Here is a 13430-nt window from a genome sequence, read left to right on the forward strand (position 1 = left end):
AAAACAACCAGGAAAGATACAACAAATTAAAAAAAAAGAGAAAACTGGCATAAACAAACTGCAAAGAGCCAAAAACCAACAACTAAAAACTCAAAAAGAGCACAAATATGCACCAAACCCACAATCAGACCATGGTACTTACACTGGTACCGATGCTAAACTTGAGATGCTAAGCTAACTGTTTCTGTTTCTAAAGACTTTCTGTCTGCTGACATCATTGTTGTCTCCATGATCTCACCGTCTGTTAGACTCTCAGGAGAAGTTTAAACGCACAAGTGTTAAGGGCAGAGTAGTACGTATAGACGTAGGACAGGAAGTGGAGTGATTGAGGTGTTGTTCTGCTCCTGAACTTCAGCTGAAGACTTTATCTCCATTTAACAAACACTCTGGACATTTAGAATCAGAGTTCAGCTGCTCAGAGCAACACAACGTGGTAGTTTTAGTCGACAAACCTTCAACACATCCAGCAAAGTTCACGATTAAGAGTTGATCCGAAGCTACGGGGTTTGATTCTGTAGAAACTGTCCTTAAGACTTTTATTTTGTAGGAGGTAGTTCAGTCTCAGCAGCCGGAGTCGTGTTGGAGTTTCCTTTGGTCTCCTCCTCAGTCTGGATCTTCTCCCAGACGTCTCTTCCTCCACAGATTTCCTTCATCGATCTGTTTGTTTGAGCGGTTTGAGGATCTGAAGCTTCGTCGTGTTCGACTGCTTCTGTCTGACAGGAAGTAAAGTAGAACAGCAGCTGCTCCACATTAGCTTCAGTCTTCTGCTCTATTTCTGAGTCCAACTGGCCCACATCGTCATCTGGAGCATTACTTCCTGTGAGCGGCTCCTCCAGGTTCACCTGGAAACACCTGGAAACATTTAGAAACACCTGGAAACACCTGGAAATATCTAGAAACACCTGGAAACACCTGGAAATACATAGAAACACCTGGAAACATCTAGAAACATCTAGAAACACCTAGAAACACCTGGAAATATCTAGAAACATCTAGAAACACATGGAAATACATAGAAACACCCGGAAACATCTACAAACACCTAGAAACACCTGGAAACATCTACAAACACCTGGAAACACCTGGAAATACATAGAAATATCTAGAAACACCTGTAAACATCTAGAAACATCTGGAAACACCTAGAAACACCTAGAAACACCTGGAAACATCTAGAAACACCTGAAAATACATAGAAACACCTGGAAACATCTAGAAACACCTGGAAACACCTGGAAATACATAGAAACATCTAGAAACACCTGGAAACATCTAGAAACACCTGGAAATACATAGAAACACCTGGAAACATCTAGAAACATCTAGAAACACCTGGAAACATCTAGAAACATCTAGAAACACCTGGAAACACCTGGTTCAGATTCAGGTGTTTCTGCTGCTTCACTTTGGATAAACTGAATCAACAGTGGAGAAATTTAAGAGCAGATTCACCTGGAGAAGACACCTAGAAACACCTGGAAACACCTAGAAATAACCTAGCAACGCCTAGAATCACCTGGAAAAATCTGGAAACACCTAGACACACTTAGAAATAGCCTAGCAACACCTAGAAACGCCTAAAAACATCTGGAGACACCTGGAAACATCTGGAGACACTTAACCCTAACCCTAAACACCTGATAATGACAATTTTCAACACAATCAGTATTTTTTTAAAAAAAACAAATTTCTGACATTTCAAATCATTTGAGGTAATTTTTCAACAACTTTGAACATTTTTTACTGGTTTTGGGTAAATTACAAGTCAAAACAGTGGAAACAAACAATCCACCATTGTTGTTGGAAAATTTTGCACTTTCTTCCATTTTCAAGGAGCAGTAATTAAAAATGTATCCTCCTGCTGGATCCATTCACTCATTCTGATCTGATGGAAACTCTTCTGTCTGAGTGTTTACCAAGTTTAATGGCTGTTGGAGTTTTATTTCTGGAGATATCAAACCTTTAAAATGACTTCAGAGGTGTTTTTCTGAGGATGACAATACAAGAATCGTCATGTCTGAGAACATGAAATTGTCAAAATAAGTGAACTGACTGTCTGTTGTATGAATGTCATAGTTTTTGTGTTGCCGTTGTGTTCCAGAGCCCCAGCTGAAGGGCATCGTGACGCGTCTCTTCAGCGAACAGGGATTCTTCCTGCAGATGCAGCCGGATGGAGCCATCAGCGGCAACAAGGACGAGAACAGCGACTACAGTGAGTTTAAACAGCAGCATTTTAACTTTATTAAGAAGGGAAAAGGGAAAGAAAACCAGTAATGAGTCTGTCGAATGTCTATATATATGTCTCTTCCACCTCCACTGTAGAGGTTCAGGGTAACTAGGAGCTGAACAAAAAACCCCCAAAAACAGGTTTGTTTTTAAACTAGTCGAAAGCGACTCAAATATTGTCTAAAATGACCAGAAAACTCTCCAAAATTACTTAAGAGTTGTTAAAAATGACACAAAATGTGTCTAAAATGACAGATTTTCAGTCATTATGGACAATTTGAGTCATCTTGGACAAGTTTTAGTCCAGTTTTGAGTCTCTGTTCATCATCAGTAGAAAGATGTTTCACCATGCTGAATGTATCTCCAACAACTTGCTGCTCTGTTCACTGTTTCTGAGCTGAGCTGCATTTATTTTACTAATCCAGTAGGTTTGATTTTCCTCACATTCTGGATCATCTCACCCTAAAATTGTGCAAAATGATTTGAACTTTGTCTAAAATAACTTGAATTGTGTCCGAAGTAACAAAGAATTGTCCAAACGGACTCAGAAATTGTCTAGAATAATCCAAAACAGCCCAGAATTGCTGTAAACTTGCACAAAATGACTCAGATGTGTCTAAAATAACCTGAAATATGTGCAAAGTAACATAAAATTGTCCAAATTGACTCAAAATTGGTCCAAACTAACCAAAAAATTCCAAATTATTACAAAAAAATGGTCCAAAATTACTTGAAATTGGCTTAGAATGACTCCAGATTTGTTCAAAATGACCATTTTTGAGTCATAACGAACTCGTTGCTCCTGTTTTATTGTTCTTTAGCTGAAAAATTGAGCAAAGTGATTTGAAATGTGTCCAAAGTAACATTAAATTGTCTAAAAACAACATCTCAGTCTAAAATTATCCAATTTTCCTATTGTTTTGTACAAATTTAGACTGAGACGATCCAGAATGTGAGGACAATAAAACCTACTGGATGAATAAATAAATGCAGCATGGCTCAGAAACAGTGAACAGAGCAGCAAGTTGTTGGAGATACATTCAGCATGGAGAAACATCTTTCTACTGATGATGAACATAGACTCAAAACTGGACTAAAACTTGTCCAAAATGACTCAGACTGTCCATAGAAACTGAAAAGGTATATTCTAAACAGTCAGTTGTTTTTGGACAATTTAATGATACTTTGGACACATTTCAAATCATTTTGCAGAATTATGCAGCTGAAATAACAACAAAACAGGAGCAAGGAGTCTGTTATGACTCAAAAATGGTCATTTTGAACAAATTTTGAGTCATCATGAGCTCATTTCAAGTAATTTTGGACCATTTTTTGTTATAATTTGGACTTTTAAAAAAAAATTTGGACCAGTTTTGAGTCAATTTGGACAATTTTATGTTACTTTGCACAGGTTTCAAGTTATTTTAGACACATTTTGAGCCATTTTGAGTTAAAAGTAATTTTGGGCTGTTTGTGAGTTATTTTAGTGAATTTAGTCAGTTTGGACATTTCTGCGTTACTTTGGAGACGTTTCAAGTTATTTTAGACAAAATTCAAATCATTTTGGACAATTTTAGACTGAGATGATGCAGAATGTGAGGACAATCCAATCTACTGGATCAATAAATGAATGCAGCTCGGCTCAGAAACAGCCAACAGAGGAGATACATCCAGCATGGTGAAACATCTTTAGACAGAAATAGTTAAATATATACAGTAAGAAGAGATGACTTTATGTTTTAGTGAAAAATGAGCCAAAGAATCTGCAGCTCAGAGTTCATGTGGTCGGATCCATTTGTTCTGTTCGACTTTATTTTTAGAGCTTCAGTGTTTCGTTGCTTCTATGGATCTGAGATGATGTAAATATTCATGAAGCTCAACCAGAAACATCGGCTCTGGATTTGAGACGAACATCTGCCTCCATTGGCATTATTAAACCGTGACACGAGTCGTAAAAGACGACAGGAGGAATCTAGCAGATGTCAGCAGCACTCCAACTTCAGGAAACACTTTTTAGAAAGACGTTTTTAGCCCAAACATTTGGACACGTTTCTGCTGCAGATGAGCTCAGGATTACTGCCGCTTAAATCCTGTCTTCTGGAAAATAAAAAAAAAAGAGGACAAGAGGAGGAGGAGGAGGAGATGTTTTGGATTCCCCTCTTCTCTCAGATCATCTCAGTGTTAAATAAAGGAGGATTAGCGGCAGCCATCGCCACAGGCCTCTTCCTCCTCCACCTCCTCATCCTCACCCACACTGCAGCTCTCCGAGGATTAAATCACCTCCCATCGCTCCGTCCGTTGTTCTGCCTCTCTGCTTCACTTTTATCAGCCCGATGCATGGCCAGGGTTTAGAGAAAGCACAAAAACACTCGACCTGAAAGGATTTAATGGGATTATTGTGGTAGATTCACACAGGTGCAAGCAGGAGGTGGGTTTACTGTCAATTTTCCTTTTATTAATTTAAACAGAAAACACTTTTAATCCTCAGGCGTCAGTGTACAAGTAACACAAAGGACCTTAAAGACAAAAAAAATCTACGTAATCTTTCGCTTTTACTGAGTAAATTCTTTAAACCAGCATCAGTTCTCATCATAACGACCAAAACATGCAGTAATTTTCAGGATTTTCACCCTTTAAATTCCACTTAGTTTACATTATAATGCTGTTTTTTAATGAAAAAATAACAAAAACATGATTCATATCATGATTTACGGACATTAAAGACCAAAATAACATCAAAAACAGTGCCATAAAAATGTGTTTTTATTGATAAAAGAATAATAAAAGTATGTATTTTCCATCAAATAAGAGATTAAGTGATGGGATACCTCAAAAATTAGCAACTGCACCAATTCTGAGACATAAATATTTTTATGAAGTGTCAGATTTGAACAAACCTCAACCGACGGACCTTAAAGACAATAACATAAAAAACAGTGCCATAAAACTGTGTTTTTTTAATGAAAAAAAGACCAAAAAAGATAATTTTTCCATGTCAGCAATTAAGTAATTTCTTTAAACCGACATCAGTTCTCATTATAAATACCGACACATGCATTAATTTCCATGATTTTCACCCTTAAATTCCAGTTAGTTTACATTATATCACTGTTTTTTAGTGAAAAAAATTACAAAAACATGATTCATTTCATGACTTAAGGACTTTAAAGACAAAAATAACATCAAAAACAGTGCCATAAAAATGTGTTTTTAATGAAAAAAATATATTTTCCATAAAATAGGGGATTAAGTGTTGGGATGTGTCAATAATTAGAAACTACATTGATTGACATGTCAGATTTCGACAAACTTTACACTTTGGACCTTAAAGACAAAAAATGTCTGCATCAAAAAGCGTGCATAGAAATGTATTTTTTAATGGGTAAAGGGACAAAAATGTATATTTTCCATAGAATAAGTGTTTAAGTGATGAGATGTGTCAATAATTAGCAACTGTATTGATTGTTAGACGTAAATATTTTCATGAAGTCTCAGATTTCAACAAACTTTACAATTAGGACCTTAAAGACAAAAATGTCTGCATCAAAAACAGCCATAAAAATATTATATATCAACATTATTCTTCATTTTCACTAAATAAATCTTTTAACTAGCGTCAATTCTCATCATAATTCAAAAATATTCATTATTTTCTATGATTTTAACACTTTAAATTCCCGTTAGTTTACATTATATCACTGTTTTTAATGGAAAAAAAGACAAAAAAAGAGATTTTCCGAAGTATAAGTGCTTAAGTGATGGGATATGTCAATAATTAGAAACTGTATTGATTGTTAGACGTAAATATGTTCATGAAGTGTCAGATTTCAACAAACTTTACACTTAGGACTTTAAAGACAAAAATATCTGCATCAAAAACAGTTATAAAAATACATTTCAATATAATTTTCTACTTTCACAGAGTAAATTCTTTTAACCAGCATCAGTTCTCATCATAACTACCAACACATGCATTATTTTTCATGATTTTCACCTGAATTATTTCCTATATAATAAATCGTACGTGGATTTTTATGTATTATGTTTTGAGTCATGAATGGTTCAATGATATATTTACATAATTTTTCACTTTCAGTCAGTAAATTCTTTATACTAGCACCAGTCCCTATAAAAACCATCAAAGAAAACCAATCAATCAAACCAATTCAAACCATTAAAGATCAGATTTTCAGGATTTTAGGAAAATATGCATTCGTTTTCATGATTCTAACCCTTTAAATTCCAGTTAGTTTACGTTATGTCACTGTTTTTAATTAAAAAAAAAGACAAAACATACATATATTTTCCATGAAAATATATCTTTTAAATGTTAAGTATAAAAAATGATGCCACTGTTGGATTTTTGTGTAAAGAAATCCACATAGCAGTTAATTTAACCTGTTTTACTGGACTTATTTTTGTCTTTAAGGTCCTGAATGTAACATTTTGTGTTTTACAGATGTTTAATGGGAGCTAAAGTTGTAATTCCAAACTTCCCCCAGTGCCAAATACACTAATGTTGCCAAATTTAAGTGTTCTGTCTATATATTTTTGTATTACTGATCTGTTGCTACCTCTTTAGTAACCACCTCTCTCTCTCTCTTTCTGTCTGTGTTCCTGAATGTCTCTCGCCCTGCAGCCCTGTTCAACCTGATCCCGGTGGGTTTGAGGGTCGTGGCCATCCAGGGAGTGAAGGCTGGACTGTATGTGGCCATGAACGCCGAGGGATTCCTCTACACATCAGTAAGAAAAGCTGACACCACCTTCTCATTCAGCTCATGCTTTTATTGTGAAGGTTCAGGGTTTTTGTTCATCATAAAGAAGACTTAAAGGATCTCAGTCAGTAATCTGACTGGTGATAAAATAAATACAGAGAATAATGAAGAATGACGGTTCTAACAGTTAGATTTTAGCAATTATTATTTTAAAGCAATAGAGGGATTTTGTTGTGATGCAACTACAATGACTTTTACTGTGAAGGAGACAGATGATTGTCATCATGAAGCATTGTAAAGGGCTTTCATTGTGAAACATACAGAGAACTTTTTGTGAAGTAGAAAGATGACTTTTATTGTGAAGTAGATAGATGACTTTAGCTAGTGGACTTTTGTGGCAGAGTAGATAAATGACTTTTATTGTGAAATACCTAGATGGTTTTTCTTGTGACGCAGCAAAAGGATGTTTATTTTGAAACAACTAAAGGGCTTTTATTGCGAAGCAGCTAAAAGTATTTTAATGTGAAGCAGCTAGAAGACTTTTATTGTGAAGGAGATAGGGTACTTTTATTGTGAAGCAGATAGATGACTTTTATTGTGAAATAGAGAGATGACTTTTATTGTGAAGTAGATAGAGGACTATTGTTGCTAGATGACTAGATGACTTTTATTTTGAAGCAACTATGGGATTTTAATGGTGACATAGTGAGATGAATTTTATTCTGAAATAGATAAATTACTTTTATTGGGAAATTAATTGAGGATTTTTATACTGAAAAAGATAGACAACTTTATTGTGAAGTAGACAGACAACTTTTTTTGTGAAATAGATAAGTTATTTTATTGTGAAGTTAATTGATTACTTTTATACTGAAAAAGATAGACAACTTTTATTGTGAAGCAACTTAGGGGTGTTTTGTTGTGAAGCAGCTAAATGACTTTTATTGTGAAGCAGCTAAAAGACTTATTGTAAAAGAAGCTAAAGGACTTTTATTATGAAGTAGATAAATTGCTTTTATTGTCAAGCATGAAGAGAACTTGTGAAGCAGCTAAATGACTTATTGTGAAGTGGCTAAAGGACTTTTGTTGTGAAGCAGCTAAATGACTTTTATTGTGAAATGGCTAAAGGACTTTTGTTGTGAAGCAGCTAAATGACTTTTATTGTGAAATTGCTAAAGGACTTTTGTTGTGAAGCAGCTAAATGATTTTATTGTGAAGCAGCTAAATTAATTTTATTGTGAAGTAGATAAATGACCTTTATTGTGAAGCAGCTACATGACTGTTTTTGTGAAGCAGCTGGAGGACTTTTATTGTGAAGCTCTGTGTTCTTGTAAATAATCTGATAACGTTCCGACCAGGGATCACGTTTTCCAGATTATTTTTACCAGTTTGATCCCAGATGATTTTATTTCAGGATATTTCCCTCAAACTGTCAATTCATCTCTCAGATCGGTTTCCTGTCAGAGAAAATATCTGCTTCCTTTAATTATTTATTCCGTTTTAAGGCCCAAACGCAGCAACGTCGTGCCACCGAGCTGCAGTTTTAAAAGTGGCGTTAATAATGAAATGGCTCTGATCAGCGTTCGGTTGTTGTGAGTCCATCTGGCATCCATTATTCATGTCTGCTGCCTCCATCAAACTTTAAAAACGCGACTCTTCAGCCACTGTATTCACGACGAGGCAGAGGAGGAGATGTGTTTCCTCTGTAAGACATCGGGTCCAACAAACAGGAAGTCACTATTATCCTGGCAGAAGGCCCAGCTGTGGAGGCTCATGGGAGATGTAGTTGATGTTGCAGATTTTAAACTATTTTCTTCACCAATAGCGATCAACTATTAAATAAATAAATATACGAAACGTAGCGGATGTTTTCCTATACGCTGATGATACTGTTTTTATTAATAAACATTTTGCATCGGTCTTGAAAGTGTCACGGTGTATTTCACTCACGACATTAGTTCTGGTCGGAGGTCATTAACTACCACAGAAGTCTTTGTCATGGTGGCTGTCGCTAGCTAAACTGTTTTTGTAAATTTGCGTAATTTTCTTGATAAATCCAACATTGTTGATCAATAGTTAGATAATTTATTTCACAAATTTAGCATGCTGGTTGTTGTCTTGGTTCCAGTTTGTCATGTACACGTAAACATTCGTTGGAGGTCATTAACCACAGCAGAAGTCTTAGTCATGGTGCCAATTGCTAGCTAAACTCCTGTCATAAATTTGAATCATTGTTGTAATAAATGCAACACTGTCAGTCAATAGCTGATTAATTTGTAGGACATATTTAGGATGTTGCATGTTTCTCCATTATAGGCCACATCACTCTTTGTCATGGTGCCCCTTTACTAGCTAAATTGTGCTCAATAACAAGGTTTCTGACCCCCTACGGATGATGTGATCTTTTCTTGTCTCATCTTTTCCTAGCCTAGCTTAGCTTAACTTGCCTTGTCTTATTTTACCTTGTCTTACCTTATATGCTGCCTGGAAGCCATTATAGGCCACATAAGTCCTTGTCATGGTGCATCTTTATTAACTAAATTGAGCTTTACAACAAGGTTCTTGACCACCTACACATGATCTGATTTAATCAGATTTTTTCCTTTCCTTTTCCTCTCCGAGCCTAGCCTACCCTTGCCTAGCCTAGCTTAGCTTAGCTTGTCTTGTCTTGTCTTAGCTTGAACTCTGCCTGGAGCCATTATAGGCCACATCAGTCTTTGTCATGGTGCCCCTGTCCGAGCTAAATGGAGCTTTACTACAAGGTTCCTGACCACCTACAGATGATCTGAACCCTATCTTTTCCTTGCCTCGCCTTGCCTAGCTTAGCTTAGCTTAGCTTAGCTTAGCTTAACTTGTCTTGTCTTACCTTGTGCTCTGCCTGGACACTATGATAGGCCACATAAATCTTTGTCATGGTGCCCCTGTACTAGCTAAATTGAGCTTTACAACAAGGTTCTTGACCACCTACACGTGATCTGATTTAATCAGATTTTTTCCTTTCCTTTTCCTCTCCGAGCCTAGCCTACCCTTGCCTAGCCTAGCTTAGCTTAGCTTGTCTTGTCTTGTCTTGTCTTGTCTTATCTTGAACTCTGCCTGGAAACCATTATAGGCCACATCAGTCTTCTTTGTCATGGTGCCCCTGTCCTAGCTAAATGGAGCTTTACTACAAGGTTCCTGACCACCTACAGATGATCTGAACCCTATCTTTTCCTTGCCTCGCCTTGCCTAGCTTAGCTTAGCTTAGCTTAACTTGTCTTGTCTTACCTTGTGCTCTGCCTGGACACTATGATAGGCCACATAAATCTTTGTCATGGTGCCCCTGTACTAGCTAAATGGAGCTTTACAACAAGGTTCCTGACCACCTACAGATGATCTGAACTTTTCCTTTCCTCTCCTTAGACTAGCCTAGCTTATCTTAGCTTGACTTGCCTTGTCTCACCTTGTCTTGTCATATCTTGAACTCTGCCTGGAAGCTATAATAGGCCACATCAGTCTTTGTCATGGTTTTACTTTACTAGTTAAATGAAGCTTTACAACAGGGTTCTTGACCCCCTACAGATTATCTTATCTGATATGATCTGATCTGATCCTTTCCTTGCCTTGCCTTGCCTTGCCTTGCCTTGCCTTGCCTAACCTAGCCTAGCCTAGCCTAGCCTGCCTTGTCTTGTCTTACCTTGTGTTCTGCCTGGAAGCCATTATAGACCACATAAGTCTTTCTCATGGTGCCCCTTTAGTAGCTAAATGAAGCTTTACAACAAGGCTCCTGATCACCTGCAGGCGGTCTTATCTTAGTTTAGCATAGCTTAGCTTAGCTTGTTTTATCAGCTTGGATGCATACCTGCAATGTACTTAATCAATCAATCAATCTTTATTGGTCATTGCACACTTTCATATACAACGAAATTTCATTTGAGCTGCCCTGCCAGTGACAGCTCCGGCTGCTGCGCAGTGCTGCACGCACCTTTCTAGAGGAAAAAATTAAAAGGACATGTTGGGATCTGGGTAGGGATAGCAGAGGGTAAGAGAAAAAAAAAGGCTCATTGTACCAAATGAAACCTCCAATGTTGGGAAATTCAATTTGAGAAGGAACCTAAAAAAACCAAACCCGCAAACAGGCAAAGCATGACGTTAGACAAGAATAGTTGGGATAAGGATGTGGGGTGGTGGAGGGGGGAGCACCACACAGTTAGCCGGTTCCTGTGCAGCAAATTACTGCATGGATTCCTGGCTCCTGTGTATAGTGAGGAAAGCTTGTGGAGGCGGGGGGGGATGGGGTTATGGACATGTGTGCGAATGTTTAGCTCAGTCCTCAGTTCATGAGTCCGAATGTTTGTGTATGCATGTAGCCCATCTTCTTCCGTCTCAGACCTCCGGTGTCTCAGTTCGCGAGGGTGGGAGCGCGATAACACAGCAAGGTTGCTATGGAGACATCCTCGGTTGGCCCGGTCCAAAAGTCAACAGGTGTCCTTGGGAAGGTGGGGGGGGTGTAGGAGAGCTATCTCTTGGCCATGAAACTTCCAGAGGAGTTTGTTATTGTTCCAGGGGCGCCAGAATGTAATCAGTTATTCTCATGTTTGGGCGGGAGAGAAGTAATTTCACCTTCCCCCTACTGCTCTCAACAATTTTAGACCTCAGCTGTAGCGATTCTCACCCTGATAGCTTCCAATCTGCGACTCAAATCAACAGTCACACCAAGCAAATTGTTCATCTTACGATTGAGTTCGTCATACCGAGAATCGGCAGCCGTGATCCGTTCGTTTGCATAGACCAGCAGAGTTTGGACGTCGTTTCTGTCTGCGGTCTTCCTGATTTTCCAGAAGCTCAGGCCAGTGAACAAGCCAATTATCAGCAGGCCTGTCATCATAAATCCGAATATATAAACATCTTCCACATCCTCCACGGATAGGGGTGCCAGGCACATGATCCCCTTCCACTTCCCCCAGGCGTCGATCACGTAACCAGAGGCGAAACTCCCATCCGGGCAGGTAGGCTCCCCTAGGCCTGTGCTCTTTGTGGCGACAATCTTGTCAATTGCATTGAGAGACCAGTTAATCAATTCCATGATCGGTGTTTCGAAGGTCCAGTGCCAAGCGATCGCTCCAAGTCAGACAGACGAGACGAAGACGAAGAAATGCAGCAAGCAGGGAGACATGAGGGTAGGGAGGAACAGAGATAGCGGAGCAAGGAAAAGTGCGACCGCCTCCTACGAGAGCTGAGAGCTGAGAGAGTGTGCATTATGTAGGAAAATTGTGAATCTATATTGATAAATACTAAATATTAAATGAGTCGGATCAGATCAGGAACAATAAACTTGATCTGGACGTCCATATTTATTTAAAAACTCTCAGCTATCGGTTGTTTGCTGTTGTACCTGCATTACTAAGCTGCACTTTAGCACCACTTCACGGCTGGTAAACCTCATTTTCTCTGAACTCACTGATGGCTTTTATCAGATGCCAGATCGTGCATCAGCATCCAGATCACACACGAGATAAATCTGGACATTTTTCAGGGCTGAACTGGTTTCTGGTCGTCTTCCTGCCTGCACGGTTACATAAAACCAGCCTCAGTGAAGTGAAGCTGGGAGGCCGAGGCGTCTGAACGCTGTTTATCTCAACGATCGCATGTTGTGATGCGAGACGCAGGATTCCTGCTGCGAGCAAAAAAGACCGTTTTCATCTTTTATTCCTTCTGTTTGCTCCTCATCCTCCTCAAGCTCTTCGTCTCCTCTTTCTCTGCTCTGTGTCGTCAACTGAGCCTGAAATACACTTAAATAGAAGAAAAAATCACCAAAAAACAGTGAAAATCTGGCAGAAAAGCGTAATAAATAATATAATAAACAAGATGTAATACCGTAAAGTTAAAATACTGTAAAGAGAACAGCAAATATCTGCTGATTTATATGTAGTAAAACAAAAAATAATGCAATTTTACAGTCAAAAATAATAAAAGAATGAATTCCTATGATAAAACAGACATTAGTTTTGGCCTGTTTTTTAGTAGTAACGTAAGTTAATGTTTTTTTCTGTAATTTAATAACTAATAATACTAAATATAACTAAAAATATCTGTAGAATAAAAATTTCTAAAAATTATTTACCATTCTCCAGTCTTTAGTAAACATAATATTTCTCTCAAAAAATGCAAATATCTGATTTAAATACAGTAAATATAGCATAATTTTACAGTCAGAATACAGTCAATATATTTAGCATTTTGGCCTATTTTTTACCCTTAAGATGTAAGATAATGGTTATTTTTTTTGTAATTTAGTAATGCTAAAAACATTAAAGAAAACTAGAAATATCTGTGAATATTTTTTAAATTATTTACCATTTCACAGTCCTGAATAAACATCATTTTTATTTTTTAAAAATGCAAATATCTGATTTAAATACCATAAAAATAGCAACATTTTACAGTCAAAATACAGTCAATATTTTTTGAGTTTTGGTCTGTTTTTTTCTCTTAACATATACGGTAGTGGTT

At 37.5% G+C, this 13430-nt stretch overlaps 1 protein-coding gene across 4 annotated transcripts in view; it reads left to right on the forward strand.

Annotated features, from left to right (window-relative positions):
* Positions 1 to 13430, forward strand: part of LOC111562851 (fibroblast growth factor 12-like) — a 75834-nt gene that overhangs the window by 45171 nt on the left and 17233 nt on the right. For all 4 annotated transcript variants that reach the window (XM_055011991.1, XM_055011992.1, XM_055011990.1 and 1 more), the window contains exons 2-3: positions 2102 to 2212; positions 6866 to 6969. In XM_055011991.1, coding sequence (XP_054867966.1) covers positions 2102 to 2212; positions 6866 to 6969 — 215 coding nt within the window. The remainder of the gene's footprint in view (positions 1 to 2101; positions 2213 to 6865; positions 6970 to 13430) is intronic.

The sequence above is a fragment of the Amphiprion ocellaris genome, chromosome 7 (assembly GCF_022539595.1).
Source record: "Amphiprion ocellaris isolate individual 3 ecotype Okinawa chromosome 7, ASM2253959v1, whole genome shotgun sequence".
NCBI lineage: Eukaryota > Metazoa > Chordata > Actinopteri > Pomacentridae > Amphiprion > Amphiprion ocellaris.